Genomic DNA, 22,481 nt, shown 5'->3' on the forward strand with positions numbered 1-22,481 from the left:
ATCTCACCCTTCCACTGGTCACATGTTAAACTCAAGGTATCATTTTTCAGACCTCGCTCCTTTCTCAAATTTGGCAGCCCTTTTGGGCATAAGTTGCTGATTGAAATGGTAAAACACTCCCTCCTCAAATAAATAAATAATAGTCTTCAAAGCTTGTATGACTTGCAGATCACCTATTTAGTTATTTCTGAAATGATGAAAAGTCTTGTTGTCAATTATGTGCCAGAGACACCAGTGTAAAATTATTTTGACAGATGTTATCATCTTTTGTAGTGTCATGACAGAGACTAAACAAGACTATATTTTCCAATCTACTAGGTATAATTCGCTAGTTCAAGTGTTAAAATGCCCTCTGTTCAAAGAAAAAAATTCCTCTATGTTTTCACAATGCCCCAATCACACCTTTTAAGATAATTCTACGAGGAAAAGCTTTTTTTTTTCGTGCACCATCCTAGGATCATTTCGAGATGTTTATCATCTTCTATATTACTCCGAAACAAACAATCAGTAGCACCAGGAAACATTGGGTCAAAATTGGGTCAAGTTCCAAACTCTATTGTTACCATTAATCACTCACTGACTCATTTCAATGACATACATGGCTTCCTATGTGAGGTAACAGCCACAAAAATGGAAAAATTACCTTCTTTTATATACACTCCTACCTCAAATCCAGTTAATGAGTATAAACATTTCCTACTGTATAATTTTCCTGTTTTTCATTTTCAAGGCTTTTAGTCTTTCATTTGAGAAAACAGTCCTCACTTCCATCAAAATATATTCATCTGTTTTTTTTCCAAAATATCTGTTGCCCAAATAACTTAATTTATTTACATTTCTTTAGTAAGGAAACTCCTTCATATGCTATAGGGTGACAAAGGGACAGCCATCTTGAACAAAAATTTGCTAACTATTCGTCAATCCAAACCTTCTGTGGTGCATTCACAAAAAAAATATTGGTGTGTACTCTTCATAGCTCCATTGATAGTATCTGAGAGGCACAGGTTTGAATGGAGTCAAGGCCTACATTTTTTTTTGCCTTCCTTTCTGGAATTGCTTAAATTGCAGTTTACCTGGGAGCATCACTGCTGAAACATTGGTTTCATAGATATACTTTTTGTTCAAGATATGCTACATGGTAATGGAAACATTTCAACGATTGAGACATTCCAAAGTAAATTTAAAATGAAAATAAACTACTTCAGTTCTTATTATTGATAGCAGTAACTCCATAGGATTTGAAAAAGAAAGCCTAGATGAATAAAACTCCGGAACCTGGGCCACTGAATACAACCAAGGCTCCTGGTACCCTTATCAGCAAGTACCACATGCATATCCATAAAATCGTTAATAATAGCAACACCACTGAACCATCTGGTAACAAAAAGAGGAAACGAACTTCTCTGATCTACTGGAAAAATAAATTCTGTTTCACTGAGTACATATGAATGAATCAACAAGAAATAAAAAACAAAGCCAGCTCTATTTCAAGCTTTTAAACAGGATCACAGCTACCGAAACGAAAAGTTAAGAAATAACATTTTGATAAACAGACGATGAAACATGTACTTTCTACCTAAACCCAGACAGGCATTCATAGGTTGTCTCCAGACAAATTCTGTTTACTATAGCGCCCTATCGTGGTTTAGTACAGTAAAGCCTCCTAAATTGATTAATAGCTCAGCTGCAAACGAAATTCAACTTAGAAACTATAGCCCTCGAAATATAAAATAAGACAGTTGGAAAATTAATAGCTTATTCGATATTAGGCGCTTTTGGTGTGTAGCAACGCCGAGTTATTTTACGAGTGTTGCTGGCGCAACGCGTAAAAATACCGCGTGATACCTCACACCGAAACGTCTAATATTTAGATACATACCCAGCCACTATTGACATCTTGGGAAATAAGCTAAATTTTATATTCTACTCATACCTTACATGTTCATATGCTTTCCAAAGTGATTTGCCTCAAGACAATGTTATCAAAATTAAGACAAAGTCAACTTACGACGCCATCTTGTTAATGCAGCCTCATTCCCAGATTCCTCTGTATTGTTCATTCAGGGAAGAGAGGATACTGGAAACGAGGTTGAGCAGTTGAACCAGGATAACATAACATATTTATTCAAGATGAAAAAACAAAAGTAATAAAACATCTTGAAAAGAAAAACCGGAGGTTGACTTTATGATGTTTCCCTAGATAAAAGGTAAAACAGCATAAGGTATATACAGTAAGAGAGACTCAAGAACTAATTCACACAGACACACACACACACACTCTTTATTAATTTCCAATGAAATTTTACAGAAAAGGGCATGCCCGCAACTAGTAAAGGCTAATCTAGGCGGGCCATGCCTTAATAGCCGAGGGAAAGAGACAGTATTAAATAACAACAACAAAAACCGTTACATTTACCTAATTTAGGATATTAAATGTACAGCTACTGTTTATAAAAATAGTCAGGACAGATTAGGAGAAGTATTACCAGGATTTTTCATTTTGTATAATCTTAGATAAATCTATATGAGAGTCTTGTGAACCTAAGATGTTGATCTTTCATTGACTCATTGGGTATAACACTTATCGTTAGATTTAATTGCAATGGCATGGCTCCTCTCCAGTGTGGGATCTTTCAGGTCTTTGTAAATTTCCCTTTTGCGTAAACCACTTGTCACATGTTTTGCACTAGTATGGCTTCTCTGCTGTATGAGATCTTTCATGGGTTTGAATACCTCTTTTCTGAGTAAAAGCAATTTTCACAAATTTTGCACTGGTATGGCTTCTCTCCTGTGTGGAATCTCACATGTACTTGTATATCTCTTTTTTCAAGGAAACCACTTATCACATGTTTGCAGTGATACGGCCTTTCTCTAGCGAGGTATCTTTCATGTTTTTGTAGAGTCCCTTTTAGAGAAAACCACTTGTCACAACTTTTGCACTTGTATTTCTTCTCTCCGATGTGAAATCTTTCATATGCCTGTAGATTTGCCTTTAAACCACTTGTCACAACTTTTGCACTGGTATGGGCTCTTTCCAGAGCGAGATCTCTCATGTACTAGCAGATCTCCCTTTAGTGTAAGATACGTATCACAAGTTTTGCACTGGTATAGCTTCTCTCCAGTGTAGCATCTTTCATGTACTTGTAGATGTCCCTTAGTTTTTGTGCAAAAGACTTCTCACAAGTTTTGCATTTAAATGCCTTTTCCACACAACAGTTCCCCACGCGTTTTGTAGATTCTGTACAGAATTTAGTGATTTTCCATTTCTTTTGTACCTTGTCAGTACTTGACATTTTTGTTTTGCCATGTAAGCATCAACTGGGAAAAACTCTTTGACAGCAAAAGGTATTTACAATGCTAGAAGAAAAGAAACTCTTTTAATCACGTAAACTGCGGTGTTATACAGGGATTTCCGGCCCTGAGAAAAGCCGTAACAGCACACGTGAAAAAATATCGTATTTTTTGACGTGTATTGACATAGTCAATTAGCTGCTGACACGTCACTCGCCTTTGGTGCCACTCGGTCAGGTTGATGAATGAACGGTAGAGCCTTCGCGACTCTAAATACAAGTTATTTGTCGGAGCTTTCCCGAATTATGGCGGCTAAAACACTAAAAAGTCCGTATCGCTGATAGAAGAAGGGGAAGAAAACCAATATACTAAAAGAAAAAACCGAAAGTTACGTATTTAGTGGCTTTGATGTTAGCATTTCTCGGCTGAGAATGAAAATCGACAACTGGAAGATTTGCCATCGGCCGATTTTGGCCGTTTACCTGAAAGTTGTTTTTGCAATCATGGTTCAGCGCATTTTTCTTTCTTAAGAGTTAGAGCCAACACACTCTATGATTGTTATTCGGGGATTTTCGATTCATTTATTTTCATTGAAAATAGTCGGCCTGCTTCCCAGTAAAAGGGCTTTTGTGTTTATATGATAAACAAAATAATACATGGTTGCTTGTAGATATGGAATTTCTCTTCTCGTGTTCAAATCGACATCTCACTCGTGTGCTATCGAGTGAAACACTCGAAGAGAAATTCCATATCTACGCGCGCCCATGTATTACTCTCTATTCAACCGAAGGGAGGACATATCTAACAAGGTGTTACCTTTGAAATTCAGTACCAATAGATTAGGTTTGAACAGGCAGAGAAAATGGGCAGAATTCGGTGTAAAATTTATTTCAAACAGTAATACTCCTACATGAATGGATGTTTTATCATAACAATTGCCATTAGCAAAGGTATTTCCAGACAGTTCATAGCGAACAATTTATTACATCATGGCCGCCGCGCATGCGAATCGCGTCACTTTGTGGACTTAGATTTTATTTCGGTGCGTTTGAAATTACAGAAAAAACAGTGAAAACTGGACTTACCGTAGTCAAAACCTTCCTTTCATAGCTTATGAACAAAACTTTTGTCAGGTCGCCAAATCCAATTTAAAAGAAGAATATTTCCTCTTGCCTTTGAGCAATATTGTTTACAAAGAGTTGATGAATCGACGGTTCCCAACGCTTTTGAAATTTCCTCCTGTTCCTGAAAAATCCTCATCCTTCTCCTCTGATTCCCCTTAAATTTTTCTAAACGTGCTACCTTAAAACGTTCCACATAAGTTCTCTGTGCTCATGTTTGATGTCCTTAAATCTGAATCTCTTGTTCGAAAGCCATAGTCGATTTCTATACTGAAAACGGCCCATTAAAACTAGAATTAACGGTTCCTAGCGTCCCTGGAAAAAGGGTTAATATTTTCTTCTCAAAATAGACGAGTTCATCCAGGTGTCACTTTCATGCGCTCTGCGCTCGCTCAAACACCCTTCGTGCAATCGGTCAGCATTAGATTCCATCCACCAAAACCACCTTGGTCGAGAGGGACTGAGATGGAATGATGGAAAAAAATTACGAAGCTACGACAACATGCCGACTTATCCCGATGACCCAAGTGTATTATTTGTTTGGGAAATTGCGTCAAAACTTTTTACTAAAGAAATGGTAAGTATTAATTTATTGTTCGATTGTAGTACTATAAAACATTTTACGCAATTTTATGCAGATATTTCACGTATTTAAAAGGTGCTTAGATGTTACGTAGTTTTGGTGGATGTCATTAGGGAACATCCACCAAAACTTTGACCAAAACCATCAACAATATATTTTTTAAATTTTATCTATAGCCATTGTTAGATGTTCAGGGAGACAAAAGATTTATACCACTAATTAGCAGTTAGTGCTCTGGCTAATTATTTTTTATGGTGCACAATTGCTGACTGACCAAACGTTCATAATGATTATCATAACTCTTAACACATAGAATAAAGTGGTTTTGGTGGATGTTTCTCTCCATCCACCAAAACCACTACAGAAATTTCTGCTACTTCCTTACAGAAGACTGATGTGACCTGCTATTTGGAGTACATAACCACAATCTATTTCTTTGTATGTAAAGATATTTTGGAAAGTTCTTGAGTCAGCACCTTTTATTATTGAAACCATAATCATAACATGGTGCATAATATAGAATACAAAAGGTTCTGGTGTGGTAATCATGTAATCTTGAAACAGGAGAGTTTTTAACTGACTTAAACTGATTTAAACAAACATTTGCAACAAAATTCCAGGTCCAGAAATTTCTTCCACTATTTCCGCCAAAATCATAACCTTTAAGTACAACAAATCAGCACATTAGTAATTGTTATCAGGGGTCTGAAAATCCTATAAATCTTTCACATTTATTTCAAGTAACCTTTAATTTCACATGGATGAATAAGTATACACTCAACATGCAGAATGTCTTACAGTTTACAAACTATTTCCCTTTTTATGGATAGACAGTGAAAGGCCTTTGCCACATTGGTGAATCAAACCATTGTATACCATGCATTTTGTGATAATTGTTTGTTTTTGCTCACAATACCCAGAAAAATGGGGGGGATAAATTTAAATAGCAAATTCTATGGTTAAAATTAAATAACATTGGAAGATCAAATTAACTTTGTACTGTTTAAAATTCAGTTTTGGTTTCTTGCTTATTCCAGCCTCTTGATATTCAAAAGCATTCCTTGTCATTTTTGTGTTCTTCTGTGTACATAACTTGAAAAATAACACAGAGAAAGGAAACCACAAAGGATTAAACTTGAAGCTAAAGCAAAGTTTAAGTTGAGCCATAGCTGATCCAAATACTGAGCACTTTGTATTGTAACCCATTTAGCAGTAAAGTTTATATATATGTCTGCCAGCTTGTCACAAGTCTTACCCCTCTCCTTCAAAAGTCTCTATAAATAAATTTTTCTTTGTGGTCCCTAATTGATGATTAGTATATTACAGCTCCTCAATTTTCCTCTCTCAAGTCAAGGTTACTCTAAATTTAACAAAGTAATGGACTTGATAAAACTCAAACTATAACTCAGCTGGCTGCTACTTGCAACCTTAATTTCTAGATATCAGTATACAATAATCAATATGTTATAAATAAGAACCCTAATGCTTAATTTTGCAGTGATCACCTTCCTCCTTTTCATTTGCAGACCAGACTGGAACCTCTATAGGTGTGTTTGCTTGTTTTGAGTGGGGATGGAAGAAAAGGAGTCATGCCGCATATCTGATTTATTAAATCGCATTTGTTCTGTTTATACATGAGTAGAACTACCTTGTTCTCTGAAAAAAATAAAATTTCTCGCATTTTTATCTGTGCTTCGCAGTCAAACTTCCTTGTGTCTTGGACAAGAAATCTTATTTTCTTGAAAACAAAATCTTTGTTTCCAGCCTTCTGTAATAGGTAAATATAACAGTGTAAGATGAGTGACAGTGTATTTCTCAAGTTATTTTTTGGAATGTGACAAAACGGAAGTGTCATAGCGTGATAAGGAGCAAAGATATGATTGCTTGATAGAATGCAAAAAATGCAGAATTACATATATTTTCTCCTTTGTCAGCAGCATATGTTAGTGAAAAGTTCTTACAATTGTTAACTTCTAAACCATCTTCAATTTAGCCAAGATTGAACTGTTATCACATTTGTCATAAAAGTATTCTGAGATCAATGTCATATGACCCATTCATGTATTTGACCTTTCAAATTAGCAAGCCATAGTTGACAGAAACACAAAGGTTGAGGATAAAAAGAAATTATTATATACAGTACTTCTTCTGTATCTTTTCGTTTCCTTTTCTCTCCAGCTGTTCAATCTATGCCGTGCTGGCAATTGAACACTTTCCTTCCCAAAATTAAGAAAGGCACACCAGTAAAAAACGAATTTTTGCTCCTTAAATATCTCATGCATCTTCCCCCAGTATTTTGTGACTTCTGTCCGAGGAAGGAGGTGTAAGCATTAAATTAACCCGAATGATTCCACGATTGTGGTATCATCCAAGCCATGCCAGAGGACTTGAACTAGACAAACTAGTGAGAATGCACAATAGCGATAGCAAAGCTTTGTGATGCTAAAGAGCTATATCAAATATATATATAAATATATGTTCCCGAAACCTTTGACAGCTTTAAAGAAAGAAAACTTCGTCGTCAATCCTGTTTCAAATTCCGCAATAAGTTTAAGCGCCTCATCAACAGAATTTACGTATCCTAAATTATCTGCATGTCTACCATCAATGGTTCGCGACTTAAAATTCTCGCTATGCTGTTTCTGTTTGTTCCTCAAGAATCATGGGATTTACAGCTTCGGATGTTCGGCTACATCACTTGCGGATTTCCGAGAATCTTCGGTTATGTTTTGCAAGTCATTAAATATTCCATCTCAGTCCCTCTCGACCGAGGTGGTTTTGGTGGATGGAATCTAATGCTGACCCGTGCAATCATGCTGACTCCAGCCTTACTTCGTCCACCATTTTGAAAATTTCTCTTCTAGCTAGGTAGCCTCTCCTCCTGTTTTCCGAGTTGGAATACAATACATTTTCCCGGGTTTTTTAAAAAAATGTCGGATGACAGAAAGAACTGTCAGCATGAATATGCAAAAGTAGTTGAGTTCAGTAAACCGGAGCTTATACCCCGTTCACACCAAAGCTTAAACATGTTTAAAATTTGTTTGATACACAGATTTAATAATGATATGCAGCTAAATTTTTGGAGACGAAACCAATTTTCGCCCTGGAAATACCCTATCCATTGTAAAAAGGAATGGCATAGAATTATCACTGAGGACCCTCTGAGAAAACCTCACAAGTTTTCCCTGGCCTACAGCTTGTGTAAGATTACGATGCTCTGTTGAACGGAACAATTAGGGACCATGCATTGCGGTAATTATAAATTCATTCTCCGCATGCTAGGTTTAAATGGAGCAACAGCTAACTATGCATGTGCATGGTGTAAAATCCAAAAGGATGATAGATGGAGAACAGATCCGCATTTTAGTTATTTCAATTCAAAGCCACTTTCAAGGTCTTTAAAAGAATTGAAAGAAATGTCCAAAAAATCAACAGATGATTATGGCTGCTGTAAGGAACCCATTCTGGACATTGAATTGGATCATATAATTGTTGATGAACTTCACCTCCTTTTAAGAATAACTGATAAGTGTTAACTACCAATTTAATAACAGAAGTTAATGATTGGGATATTGAGGAGAGTATTGAAAACCTGATCAACAAACAGGCACACCTACATAAGTTCATTCACAGCAGCAGGTCTTGTGGAGTGTCTTTTGATGTCTGGGAAAGAAAAATGCAGATGGCAAAGAAAGTTCTGTTCATGAATGGATAAGTCTAATAAGAAGTGATAAGAAAATAATGCTGTATCACCTTCCAGAGAAAATGAATGATTTCTTGAGGCCTGAAACTGATGAAAAGATCATAAAAATAAAGGTGTACTTTGCAGCCCTGTAAAAAATCTCAGTAATTGGCAACCGAATACTAGCCCCACAGAGTTTTGGTTGAAAGCAAAACAATAGGTGAGTGATTTCATTTCTCTCAAAGGATTAAGGGAAGGTTAAAAGTGAAAGAGAGTTACCCAATACCTTCATATTATGGTTTCCCATATATCCCATGGTTTTTTCAAATGTACCAAGTAGTAACAACATTTACTGGGCAAGGAGTTGAAAGGAACATTGATGGGTCCACTGTTTTCTGGAAACAAGTGGGACTCTATTAGAGATGTTCTTCATCAAGAGTCATGCTAATGGCACTTAAGTAAAAAGGGAATGGGAGCCCAGATCCTATCAGAAACAAACTAGAGTACTGGGAAGAGGACATATTCCGAAAAAGAAAAAACTGTACTGCCTGAAATTACTACACCTCTATCTAATCTGCAAAGTGGTTAAAGTACTGTTGCATCTCAAACTCACCCTGCTGTGCCTTTGAGCTCAGTTGACTTTACAAAAATGACAGTTCCTCAGCTTAAAGAAGAATTAAAGGAAAGAGGAAGCAAAGACATTGCTAAGAAAACAAAACATTAGCTTGTAAGCTTACTGAAGAGCATTACTGACAAAGAAAACCAGTCAACCTCGATTTAAAAAGAAATGACATTGTCATTAGATGCAGATTGTAAAGTGGCATAGCATATAGCATTTGGCCTGCTGCAGGTGTAATAGCTGTACCTGTTGTAATAATGGCCTGTTAATATCCTGATAGGTGCAGATAAACTCAACAGGTTTCTTTAATCTACACCAGCACCATGTTACAGTACCATAATTCTTTTTGCACCGATAAATCCATATAACAGTAACAAAATGCCTAAACACTACACCCATCTCACTTTATAAGATAATCAATCTGAGAAATCAAATTATTCATTTTACTGCAAAACTCAAACGTTCTTTAAATCTTAATCTTACATCAGACAGACTTATCAACAATAAAATCAAGTGAACTTCATGTGTTCTTCATAGTGGTTAATAAGCTAGGATTCACTGCTCAGTTTTTCCTGACAAATCCAGCAAGTAAATGCTTCATTGCAATCTGAGGAATCTGGCTGTTGCTGTCCAGAGTGCAATTTTTCATGCCTTTGAAGTGTTCTCTTCTGAGTAAACCACTTGTCACAGCTTTTACACTGGTATGGCTTCTCTCCAGTGTGGGATCTTTCGTGTACTGTTAGATCACCCTTTCGTGCAAACCCTTTGTCACAAGTTTTGCACTGGTATGGCCTCTCTCCAGTGTGGGATCTTTCATGTCTATGTAGATTTCTTCTATAAGTAAACCACTTGTCACAGCTTTTGCACTGGTATGGCTTCTCTCCAGTGTGGGATCTTTCATGTACTGTTAGATCACCCTTTTGTGGAAACCCTTTGTCACGAGTTTTGCACTGGTATGGCTTCTCTACAGTGTGGGATCTTTCATGTCTATGTAGATCACCCTTTTGTGCAAACCCTTTGTCACAGCATTTGCACTGGTATGGCTTCTCTCCAGTGTGGGATCTTTCATGTACTGTTAGATCACCCTTTTGTGCAAACCCTTTGTCACAAGTTTTGCACTGGTATGGCCTCTCTCCAGTGTGGGATCTTTCGTGTACTGTTAGATGACTTTTTTGTGCAAACCACCTGTCACAAGTTTTGCACTGGTATGGCCTCTCTCCAGTGTGGGATCTTTCGTGTACTGTTAGATGGCTTTTTTGTGCAAACCACTTGTCACAAGTTTTGCACTGGTATGGCTTCTCTCCAGTGTGGAATCTTTCATGTATTGTTAGAGCATCCTTTCGTGCAAAGCAGTTGTCACAAGTTTTGCACTGGTATGGCTTCTCTCCAGTGTGGGATCTCATATGTGCTTTTAGAGTTTCTTTTTGTGTAAACCTCTTGTCACATGTCTTACACTGGTATGGCTTCTCTCCAGTGTGAGATCTTTCATGTCTATGTAGATTTCTTTTATCACTAAACCACTTGTCACAGCTTTTACACTTGTATGGTTTCTCTCCAGTATGAGATCTCATATGTGCTTTTAGAGTTTCTTTTTGTGTAAACCACTTATCGCATGTCTTACACTGGTATGGCTTCTCTCCAGTGTGGGATCTTTCATGTCTATGTAGATTTCTTTTATCACTAAACCACTTGTCACAGCTTTTACACTGGTATGGCTTCTCTCCAGTGTGGGATCTTTCATGTACTGTTAGATCACGCTTTTGTGCAAACCCTTTGTCACAAGTTTTGCACTGGTATGGCCTCTCTCCAGTGTGGGATCTTTCATGTCTATGTAGATCACCCTTTTGTGCAAACCCTTTGTCACAATTTTTGCACTGGTATGGCCTCTCTCCAGTGTGGGATCTTTCATGTCTATGTAGATTTCTTTTATCACTAAACCACTTGTCACAGCTTTTACACTGGTATGGCTTCTCTCCAGTGTGGGATCTCTCATGAACCTCTAGATCTCTTTGTCTATGAAAGCACTTGTCACAGGTTTTGCACTGGTATGGCTTTCCTCTAGTGTGAGATCTCTCATGTCTTTGTAGATTTCCTTTTTTTACAAAACACTGGTCACAAGTTTTGCACTGATATGGCTTTTTCCCAAAAGTGGACATTTTTTTTTTGCCATGCAAAGTGTTCTAAAATGTAAGCAAACAAAAAAGAGATTTACTCAACCAGATGCACATATTTGACAGGGTTTCAGAAGCAATGTCTTAAGTTTGAATAAACAAAGAAATTGGATGGTGAGTGGGGTACAATATGTTTCATACACTGTAGTACTCTTCCAGGAAAGGAAGTTCTACCATAACAATTGCCACTAACAAAGGGATTCACAGACAGTGCAATTTCTGGCAAAAGCCCTGAAAGAAAAACCTTCACATGAGTAAGGACCTACAAAGAGAAGTGCATTTCCAACAAGTCCCTTTACATAGCCTCACACAACCAGTTCACACAATCTACATGTTGTCCTTGTGATGTTAAACTTTAATCTATACTTGTCACTGTCTCAAGTGGAGAACCCAAAGTACAAAAACTGGACAAAACAAATTTCTAGAGGACACTACAAAAGAGATTCCCAATAGACTTTAATAGAGAGAATCCGGTTAAAAGGTAAGACAATGATAAAAATCACAAAAAAAGGAGTTTAACACCTCATGCGGCTACTGATATAGCACAATTTGTATAAAGTATCGAAAAGAATTCAAGATTGTCTAATGATACTAGAAGTTGGTGTTGCACAAGATTTGTCTCTGGTGCAGAAAGCCAACTGCACCCCACATATTTACAAGTACCCTGTTCCACAAGAGAAAGATGATTCAAGAATATACTGATTACTTGACACTCACCCGATAATTGAATGGTAACAATAATATTAACAATATTAAACATAATAATGTTAACAATTTAGTAATAGTTGCAATAATTTATATCTGCTAGCTCAAAAAGCTCACCGTTCCTCTATCAGTCTATCCTCTAGGCCCAAATAATGATTAAACTATGCTCCTTTTGTTTTTATTCTGTTGATTAAAATTAATTTTCCCTTTTCCACATGCTAAACTCAAGGTATCTTAGTTAAGACATCGCTTCCCTTCTCAAATTTGGCAGCTCTTTTGGGTATAAATTGCTGATTGAAATGGTAAAAAGCTCCCTCTTCAAATAAATAAAATTAGTCTTCAGAGCTTGTATGACTAAGAGATCACCTTTCCAGATATTTATGCCATGAACAGTCTTGTCATCAAATACGTGCCTGAGACACCAGTGTAAAATTACTTTGAGAGATTTTATCATCATGTGTAGTGTCACGGTAAGGACTAAAAAAAAACCTTTACTTTCCAATCTACTGGGCATAATTCCCTAATCCAAGCATTAAAATGCTTTCTCTTGATAGAAAGTAAATTCCTCTATGTGCCCCAATCACACCTTTTAAGATATTTCTGCAAGGAAAAGCTTTGATTTTTTACGCACCATACTGAGATGATTTTAATATGTTTATCGTCTTCTTTAGTGCTCTGAAATAACCAATCAGTAGCACCAGGAAACTACTAACTCACTGACTCACTTCAACGACATGTGTGGCTTCGCCTCCTATATGAGGTATTAGCCATAAAAATAGAAAAATTACCTTCTTTCATCAACACTCCTACATTCAATCCTCTCAATGAGTATAAACGTTTCCTAACTGTATAATTTTACCTGTTTTTAATCTTCAAGTTATTGGTCTTTCACTCGAAGTAAAGCCACAACTTTCAGGGTTGAAAATAATTTTTCAGCTTTAAGCGTGAATTTGTAGGCTTTTGTCAAGGCTCATTGTTTTCCTAACTGTCAATAATAAATGGGCAGTCAGCACATGTCTTCAATACTCAACATGATTTATTAACAGTACTGAAAGGAATAATTACCTTAAATTGCTTAAAATAATTTCAGCATCAGAATCTTTATTTTGATTAACATGTTTTGTGGCAGCAATTCCTTTTCTAAGAAAACGTTGCAAACGGCTCAACTTTTCGGTGTTTGTTCAAGCGTGAAATATACAACTTTGTCGAGACAAACTGTCGCGCTTCTCCATGACAAATCCGTATTGTACAGTACCGACTTTAATTTTAACGCGTAAGCAGGCTTTGCAAACGACATTGAACAGGATTTGGCAGAAAATAAATCTTGATTAAAGTTAGTATGTAAGTGCTGAAACGTAAACACGGTAATGTGACGGTGTTTACACAAACTTGCATGTTTCACGCTTCAACAAATACGTGGAAAGCCGAATACTGTAAACAAAAATACTCCCTGTAGCACGCTTCGAATTTCGAAACTTTATACTCGTTTACGTTTCCGAAAAGCTTTTCACGCATTTCTTGGCTGCTTAATTGCTTAACATGAAAAGTTCATCATAGCATCACCGCGACTTTTCCTTCAGTTGGACGATCAGTAAGCGTAATATTTTGCTATGAAATTCTAGTTCTTCGGTGAAAAATCGCTGATAAGTGCGCTTAAAGTTCCGGCTGCCGCCGGCAGCTGGCTATTATTTTGAACCTTGCTTTCATCAAAGTACATTCATCTATTTTTTATTCTAAATTACCTGTTGCCCAAATAACCTATTAAGTGTAAATTTCTTTAGTAAGGAAACTCTCTCATATGCTTTTGGCTGACAAAGGGACAGCCATCTCAAAAGGAGAAGGATTTGCTAACTATTCATCCATTCAAACTTTTTATGGTGCATTCACGAAAAATTCTTCAGTTGGTAGTATTTGGGAGGCACAGGTTTGAATGAAGTCAAAACCTACATATTTTTGCCTTCCTTTTCTGAAATTGCTTAAATTGCAGTTTACCGGAGAGCATCACTGCTGAAACATTGGTTCCATTGAGATATCCATTTGGTTCAAGATATGCTTAATGGCAATGGAAACATTTTAACAGTTGAGACATTCCAAAGTAAATTTCAAATGAAAACAAACTACTTCAGTTCTTTTAATTGATAGCCGTAACTCCATCGCATTTGAAAAGGAAACCCAGATGAATATAAAATATTTAGGTATATACCCAACTACTACTACCATCGTGGGAAATAAGCTAAATTTAACATTGTACTCATACCTTACAAGTTTTTATGTTTTCCAAAGTGATTCGCCCTTGTCTCCTCATTAAACCGACGTTAGCTTGTAACTGCCGCCTCACTTACAGGTTCCCCAAGGTTGTTCATTTGAACAGGGAAGAGAGGACACTGGGAACAAGATTGAGCATTAGGACTAGGAGTTTTCTCACGCATCATACCTACCTACGCTGCCTGTATATCATTTTATTTTAAGAACAGTCTTAGTTTTCAAAATTCCCGCGAAAAACTCTGTTCTCACCACGTCCGCGGGAGTATCACAATCAGAAGTTTGACTGTCTTCACTAGAAGAACGTTTCTCGTAATCGCGTGTGACAGAGCGTCGTTACACAATAATTTCATTTGCTACGATTAGCCAGCACACTGTAACCTCTGGTTAGGTTCTCAAATGAAGAAAAAATAAGGGCAAAGGAAGTCTCCAAGGGTTTATATGGGATGTGAGAGCTCCTGTTGATATGAGAGCTCCTGTTGATATGTTCCTGGGTGGACATTATTACTCTAGTATGGTTGTATATGTTACTGAATAGACTATAATGATCGGCATAATAAGTAAAAAGTTTAATGCAATGAAAAGGTAAAGCAAGTGAAAGTTTTCCTTCCTTCTGCTGATCCGAGGTTTTTACGGCCATGGAGTCATCCCGATTGATTTTCAGTCAGCGGTTGAGCAGGTGGCCTAGATTGGTCTTTACGGGAAAAATAAGGGTGCTTTCCTTTAGGAGGATCCAGATTAGGTTTTTGTGATCCAAGATCACACAGATCACGTTGCATCAAAGGAACTTAGCTTTAGTTCATCAGATCAGTCACCATGACAGCAGGCGCGAAATTGTAGAGCACGCAAGCGGAATCGCGCGCTAAATTTTAAAACGAAAACAAGATTGCCGTCGCGGATAGAACAGCTGTTGTTTCGTTAGTAACAGGGACTGCGCAGCAAGTTTTGGAGTGGGGGGGGGGGGGGGGGGCTAGAGAAGAATGCGTGAAGGAAAATGTTTTGTTAAATTATTCTTTGTTTAATTTATTTTTATTCTTGCAAAAAAGGGGGGGGGGGCTAAAGACCCCCCAGCCCCTCCCTCTGCACGGTCCCTGAGTAAAGGAACTTTCCGATGATTCAATACTAATAGAAGTGAGAAGTTGTCAAGATGAAGAATTTCTATTGTTTCTTTTGATAAGGGAGAGGCAGAGCCATGTCCGCATCGAAAATTATTTCGAACGAATTAAACCACTCTACATTGTTTCAAATTTTTAAAGTCGTTTTCAGATGTCAAGAACTACAGTCAGCTGTTTGGGACGCCTTTTAGCTATTTGCCTATGTCTGCCTTATGGACAAAGGAGTGGTGGGAGACCTGCCATTGACTTACAGAAGCAAGTATTAATTACGATAAGGATACTCGGGAACCCTAAATGCCTGCGATCAGTGGCCGCTCGATTTAACATTACAAAATCGATTTTATTTCGCGTTTATCGCAGAATTTGTGGAGCAATTGCCAACAATCTTTCCGGTCAATATATGAAGAACCTACTTGTTTGAAATTGAGCGCCGCTGGGCAAAATGATTAATTTCGGATCCTTCGCTCAAAGGAACGCGTTGGATCAATGATCCAATGATCCGTCTTTAGATTACGAAGATCAGTGATCCGATGAATTCTTGTCCAGAGTGGATTTGATAGACCACTGATCTGAAAATGGATTTGCTCGAAAGGAACGCCACAGATCAGAAATCCAGATCCGGCTTCTCCCAAAGGAACGCACCCTAAGTACCTTGATCTTGAGTGGGTACTCAAAAAACTGAAAATATCTTATTGTAAAACAAGAATCTATGCTATGAATATCAAAGTTACTTTTCCATTGATACCTACTCATAATTTCTGAAAAAAGTTTTTTATCATATAAACTGCGGTGTTATATAGGGATTTCCGGCCTGAGAAAAGCCGTAACAACACACGTGAAAAAATTTCGTATTTTTGACGTGTGTTGATATAGCCAATCAGCTGCTGACACGTCACTCGCCTTTGGCGCCACTCGGACAATTTGATGAATGATCGGCAAAGCCTTCCCGGTTCTCAATATAAGGTAGTTTGTCGAAATGTTCTCGGATTGTGGCGGCTAAAATGCTAAAAAATCCGTATCGCTGACAGACAGTGAGGTTCAAACTTTCCTAGAAGGAGAAGAAAACCAATATACTAAAAGAAAAAACCGAAAGTTACGTATTCAGAGGCTTTGATGTTAGCATTTCTTGGCTGAGAATGAAAATCGACAACTGGTAGATTTGCCATCGGCCGATTTTGGCCGTTTACCTGAAAGAAGTCTTCTGTCGACTTTACGACCATTGTTGTTTTTGCAATCATGGTTCAGAGCTCAGTTTTTCTATCTTAAGAGTTAGAGCCAACGCACTCTAAGATTATTATTTGGGGATTTTCGACTCATTTATTTTCATTGAAAATAGTCGGCTTTTCTTCCCAGTAAGAGGGCTTTTGTGTTTATATGATAAACAAAATAATACATGGTTGCTTGTAGATATGGAATTTTTCTTCTTGTGTTCAACTTGACATCTCACTCGTGAACTATCGAGTGAAACACTCGAAGAGAAATTCCATATCTACGCGCGCCCATGTATTATTCTCTATTTATTCAACCGAAGGAAGGACATATCTAACAAGGTGTTACCTTTGAAACTCAGTACCAATAGATTAGGTTTGAGAAAATGGGCAGAATTCGGTGTAAAATTTACTTCAAACAGTAATACTCCTACATGAATGGATGTTTTATCGTAACAATTGCCATTAGCAAAGGTATTTCCAGACAGTTCATGGCGAACAATTTATTACATCATGGCCGCCGCGCATGCGAATCGCGTCACTTTGTGGACTTAGATTTTATTTCGGTGCGTTTGAAATTACAGAGAAAACAGTGAAAACTGGACTTACCGTAGTCAAAACCTTCCTTTCATAGCTTATGAATAAAACTTTTGTCAGGTCGCCAAATCCAATTTAAAAGAAGAATATTTCCTTTTGCCTTTGAGCAATATTGTTTACAAAGAGTTGATGAATCGACGGTTCCCAACGCTTTTGAAATTTCCTCCTGTTCCTGAAAAATCCCCCATACTTCTTCTCTAATTCCCCTTAAATTTGTCTAAACGTGCTAACTTAAAACGTTCCACATAAGTTCTCTGTGCTCATGTTTGATGTCCTTAAATCTGAATCTCTTGTTCGAAAGCCATAGTCGATTTCTATACTGAAAACGGTCCATTAAAACTAGAATTAACGGTTCCTAGCGTCCCTGGAAAAAGGGTTAATATTTTCTTCTCAAACTAGACGAGTTCATCCAGGTGTCACTTTCATGCGCTCTGCGCTCGCTCAAACACCCTTCGTGCAATCATGCTGACTCCAGCCTTACTTCGTCCACCGTTTTGAAAATTTCTCTTCTAGCTAGGTAGCCTCTCCTCCTGTTTTCCGAGTTGGAATACAATACATTTTCCCGGGTTTTTTAAAAAAATGTCGGATGACAGAAAGAACTGTCAGCATGAATATGCAAAAGTAGTTGAGTTCAGTAAACCGGAGCTTATACCCCGTTCACACCAAAGCTTAAACATGTTTAAAATTTGTTTGATAAACAGATTTAATAATGATATGCAGCTAAATTTTTGGAGACGAAACCAATTTTCGCCCTAGAAATACCCTATCCATTGTAAAAAGAATGGCATAGAATTATCACTGAGGACCCTCTGAGAAAACCTCACAAGTTTTCCCTGGCCTACAGCTTGTGTTAGATTACGATGCCCTGTTGAAAGGAACAATTAAGGACCATGCATTGCGGTAATTATAAATTCATTCTCCGCATGCTAGGTTTAAATGGAGCAACAGCTAACTGTGCATGTGCATGGTGTAAAATCCAAAAGGATGATAGATGGAAAATAGATCAGCATTTTAGTTATTTCAATTCAAAGCCACTTTCAAGGTCTTTGCAAGAATTGACAGAAATGTTCAAAAAAATCAAAGGATGATTATGGCTGCTGTAAGGAACCCCTTCTGGACATTGAATTGGATCATATAATTGTTGATGAACTTCACCTCCTTTTAAGAATAACTGATAAGTGTTAACTGCCAATTTAATAACAGAAGTTAATGATTGGGATATTTAGGAGAGTATTGAAAACCTGATCAACAGACAGGCACACCTAAATAAGTAATAAGTTCATTCACAGTAGAAGGTCTTGTGGAATGTCTTTTGATGTCTGGGAAAGAAAAATGCAGATGGCAAAGAAAGTTCTGTTCACGAATGGATAAGTCTCATAAGAAATGATAAGAAAACAATGCTGTATCACCTTCCAGAGAAAATGAATGATTTCTTGAGGCCTGAAACTGCTGAAAAGATCATAAAAATATGGGTGTACTTCGCAGCCCTGTAAAAAATCTCAGAAACTGGCAACCGAATACCAGCCCCACAGAGTTTTGGTTGAAAGCAAAACAATAGGTGAGTGATTTCATTTCTCTCAAAGGATTAGGGGAAGGTTACAAGTGAAAGAGAGTTACCCAATACCTTCATATTATGGTTTCCCATATATCCCATGGTTTTTCCAAATGTACCAAGTAGTAAAAACATTTACAGAGCAAGGAGTTGAAAGGAACATTGATGTTCAGGGTCCACTGTTTTCTGGAAATTCAACAAGTGGGACTTTATTGGAGATGTTCTTCATCAAGAGTCATGTTAATGGCACTTAAGAAAAAGGGAATGGGAGCCCAGATCCTATCAGAAACAAACTAGAGTAATGGGAAGAGGACATATTCCGAAAAAGAAAAAACTGTACTGCCTGAAATTACTACACCTTTATCTAATCTGCAAAGAGGTTAAAGTACTGTTGCATCTCAAACTCACTCTGCTGTGCCTTTGAGCTCAATTGACTTTACAAAAATGACAGTTCCTCAGCTTAAAGAAGAATTAAAGGAAAGAGGAAGCAAAGGCATCCTTAGAAAACAAACATCAGCTTCTAAGATTATTGAAGAGCATTACTGATGAAGAAAACCAGTCAACCTCTATTTAAAAAGAAATGACATTGACATCTACACCTGCGCCATATTACAGTACCATGATTCTTTTCGCACCGATAACTCTATATAACAGTAATAAAATGTCTAAACACTACAACCGTCTCACTTTATAAGATAGTCAATTTGAGAAATCAAAATTATTCATTTTACTGCAAAACTCAAACGTTCTTTAAATCTTAATCTTACATCAGATAGACTTATCAACAATAAAATCAAGGGAACTTCATGTGTTCTTCATAATGGTTAATGAGCTGGGATGCACTGCTCAGTTCCTCCTGACAAATCCAGCAAGTAAATGTTTCATCGTAATCTGAGGAATATGGCTGCTGTCCAGAGTGCAATTTTTCATGCCTTTGAAGTGCTCCCTTCTGAGTAAACCACTTGTCACAAGATTTGCACTGGTATGGCTTCTCTCCAGTGTGGGATCTTTCATGTACTGTTAGATCACCCTTTCGTGCAAACCCTTTGTCACAAGTTTTGCACTGGTATGGCCTCTCTCCAGTGTGGGATCTTTCATGTCTATGTAGATTTCTTCTATCAGTAAACCACTTGTCACAGCTTTTGCACTGGTATGGCTTCTCTCCAGTGTGGGATCTTTCATGTCTATGTAGATCACCCTTTTGTGCAAACCCTTTGTCACAAGTTTTGCACTGGTATGGCCTCTCTCCAGTGTGGGATCTTTCGTGTACTGTTAGATGACTTTTTTGTGCAAACCACTTGTCACAAGTTTTGCACTGGTATGGCTTCTCTCCAGTGTGGAATCTTTCATGTCTATGTAGATTTCCTTTATGACTAAACCACTTGTCACAGCTTTTACACTGGTATGGCTTCTCTCCAGTGTGGGATCTTTCGTGTACTGTTAGATCACCCTTTCGTGCAAACCCTTTGTCACAAGTTTTGCACTGGTATGGCCTCTCTCCAGTGTGGGATCTTTCATGTCTATATAGATTTCTTCTATAGGTAAACCACTTCTCACAGCTTTTGCACTGGTATGGCTTCTCTCCAGTGTGGGATCTTTCATGTACTGTTAGATCACCCTTTTGTGCAAACCCTTTGTCACAAGTTTTGCACTGGTATGGCCTCTCTCCAGTGTGGGATCTTTCATGTACTGTTAGATGACTTTTTTGTGCAAACCACTTGTCACAAGTTTTGCACTGGTATGGCTTCTCTCCAGTGTGGGATCTTTCGTGTACTGTTAGATCACCCTTTCGTGCAAACCCTTTGTCACAAGTTTTGCACTGGTATGGCCTCTCTCCAGTGTGGGATCTTTCATGTCTATATAGATTTCTTCTATAGGTAAACCACTTCTCACAGCTTTTGCACTGGTATGGCTTCTCTCCAGTGTGGGATCTTTCATGTACTGTTAGATCACCCTTTTGTGCAAACCCTTTGTCACAAGTTTTGCACTGGTATGGCCTCTCTCCAGTGTGGGATCTTTCGTGTACTGTTAGATGACTTTTTTGTGCAAACCACTTGTCACAAGTTTTGCACTGGTATGGCTTCTCTCCAGTGTGGAATCTTTCATGTACTGTTAGAGCACCCTTTCGTGCAAAGCACTTGTCACAAGTTTTGCACTGGTATGGCTTCTCTCCAGTGTGGGATCTCATATATGCTTTTAGAGTTTCTTTTTGTGTAAACCACTTATCACATGTCTTACACTGGTATGGCTTCTCTCCAGTATGAGATCTCATATGTGCTTTTAGAGTTTCTTTTTGTGTAAACCACTTATCGCATGTCTTACACTGGTATGGCTTCTCTCCAGTGTGGGGTCTTTCATGTCTATGTAGATTTCTTTTATCACTAAACCACTTGTCACAGCTTTTACACTGATATGGCTTGTCTCCAGTGTGGGATCTTTCATGTACTGTTAGATCACGCTTTTGTGCAAACCCTTTGTCACAAGTTTTGCACTGGTATGGCCTCTCTCCAGTGTGGGATCTTTCATGTCTATGTAGATTTCTTTTATCACTAAACCACTTGTCACAGCTTTTACACTGGTATGGCTTCTCTCCAGTGTGGGATCTCTCATGAACCTCTAGATATCTTTGTCTATGAAAGCACTTGTCACAGGTTTTGCACTGGTATGGCTTTCCTCTAGTGTGAGATCTCTCATGTCTTTGTAGATTTCCTTTTTTTACAAAACACTGGTCACAAGTTTTGCACTGATATGGCTTTTTCCCAGAAGTGGACATTTTTTTTTTGCCATGCAAAGTGTTCTAAAATGTAAGCAAAAAAAAAAGAGATTTACTCAACCAGATGCACATATTTGACAGGGTTTCAGAAGCAATGTCTTAAGTTTGAATAAACAAAGAAATTGGATGGTGAGTTGGGTAAAATATGTTTCAAACACTGTGGTACTCTTCCAGGAAAGGAAGTTCTACTATAACAATTGCCACTAACAAAGGGATTCACAGGCAGTGCAATTTCTGGCAAAAGCCCTGAAAGAAAAACCTTCACATGAGTAAGGACCTACAAAGAGAAGTGCATTTCCAACAAGTCCCTTTACATAGCCTCACACAACCAGTTCACACAATCTATATGTTGTCCTTGTGATGTTAAAGATGTGAGAACCCAAAGTACAAAAACTGGACAAAAGAAATTTCTAGTGGACACTACAAAAGAGATTCCCAATAGACTTTAATAGAGAGAATCCGGTTAAAAGGTAAGACAATGATAAAAATCACAAAAAAAGGAGTTTAACACCTCATGCAGCTACTGATATAGCACAATTTGTATAAAGTATCGAAAAGAATTCAAGATTGTCTAATGATACTAGAAGGTAGTGTTGCACAAGATTTGTCTCTGGTGCAGAAAGCCAACTGCACCCCACATATTTACAAGTACCCTGTTCCACAAGAGAAAGATGATTCAAGAATATACTGATTACTTGACACTCACACGATAATTGAATGGCAACAATAATATTAACAATATTAAACATAATAATGTTAACAACAGTAATAGTTGCGATAATTTATATCTGCTAGCTCAAAA

The 22,481-nt window shown here is 37.6% G+C and overlaps 3 protein-coding genes and 1 long non-coding RNA gene across 4 annotated transcripts in view; 1 reads left to right on the top strand and 3 right to left on the bottom strand.

Annotated features, from left to right (window-relative positions):
• The window catches only part of LOC131771738 (zinc finger protein ZFP2-like), a 4,850-nt gene extending 2,841 nt beyond the window's left edge, over nucleotides 1-2,009 (bottom strand). The window contains 1 exon segment of the mRNA XM_066173145.1: nucleotides 1,939-2,009. The gene's annotated coding sequence lies outside the window, so the exon portion shown is untranslated.
• A 270-nt stretch (nucleotides 2,010-2,279) lies between these two features.
• On the bottom strand, nucleotides 2,280-4,667 carry LOC136283824 (zinc finger protein 260-like). Its single transcript, XM_066173147.1, is given in 5 exon segments — nucleotides 2,280-2,752; nucleotides 2,754-2,994; nucleotides 2,996-3,156; nucleotides 3,159-3,357; nucleotides 4,377-4,667. Coding segments are annotated over 4 exon segments (696 nt in total). The 5' UTR covers nucleotides 3,294-3,357; nucleotides 4,377-4,667; the 3' UTR covers nucleotides 2,280-2,593.
• Nucleotides 4,668-4,832: 165 nt separating this feature from the next.
• On the top strand, nucleotides 4,833-6,687 carry LOC136283827 (uncharacterized). Its single transcript, XR_010718929.1, has 2 exons — nucleotides 4,833-4,989; nucleotides 6,522-6,687. It is a non-coding gene; the product is annotated as an uncharacterized lncRNA (long non-coding RNA).
• A 3,118-nt stretch (nucleotides 6,688-9,805) lies between these two features.
• On the bottom strand, nucleotides 9,806-21,679 carry LOC136283668 (zinc finger protein 850-like). The gene is given in 3 exon segments (XM_066172866.1): nucleotides 9,806-11,476; nucleotides 19,026-19,092; nucleotides 19,710-21,679. Coding segments are annotated over 3 exon segments (3,708 nt in total).
• Between the last annotated feature and the right edge of the window lie 802 nt (nucleotides 21,680-22,481).

The sequence above is a fragment of the Pocillopora verrucosa genome, chromosome 10 (assembly GCF_036669915.1).
Source record: "Pocillopora verrucosa isolate sample1 chromosome 10, ASM3666991v2, whole genome shotgun sequence".
Classification (NCBI taxonomy): domain Eukaryota; kingdom Metazoa; phylum Cnidaria; class Anthozoa; order Scleractinia; family Pocilloporidae; genus Pocillopora; species Pocillopora verrucosa.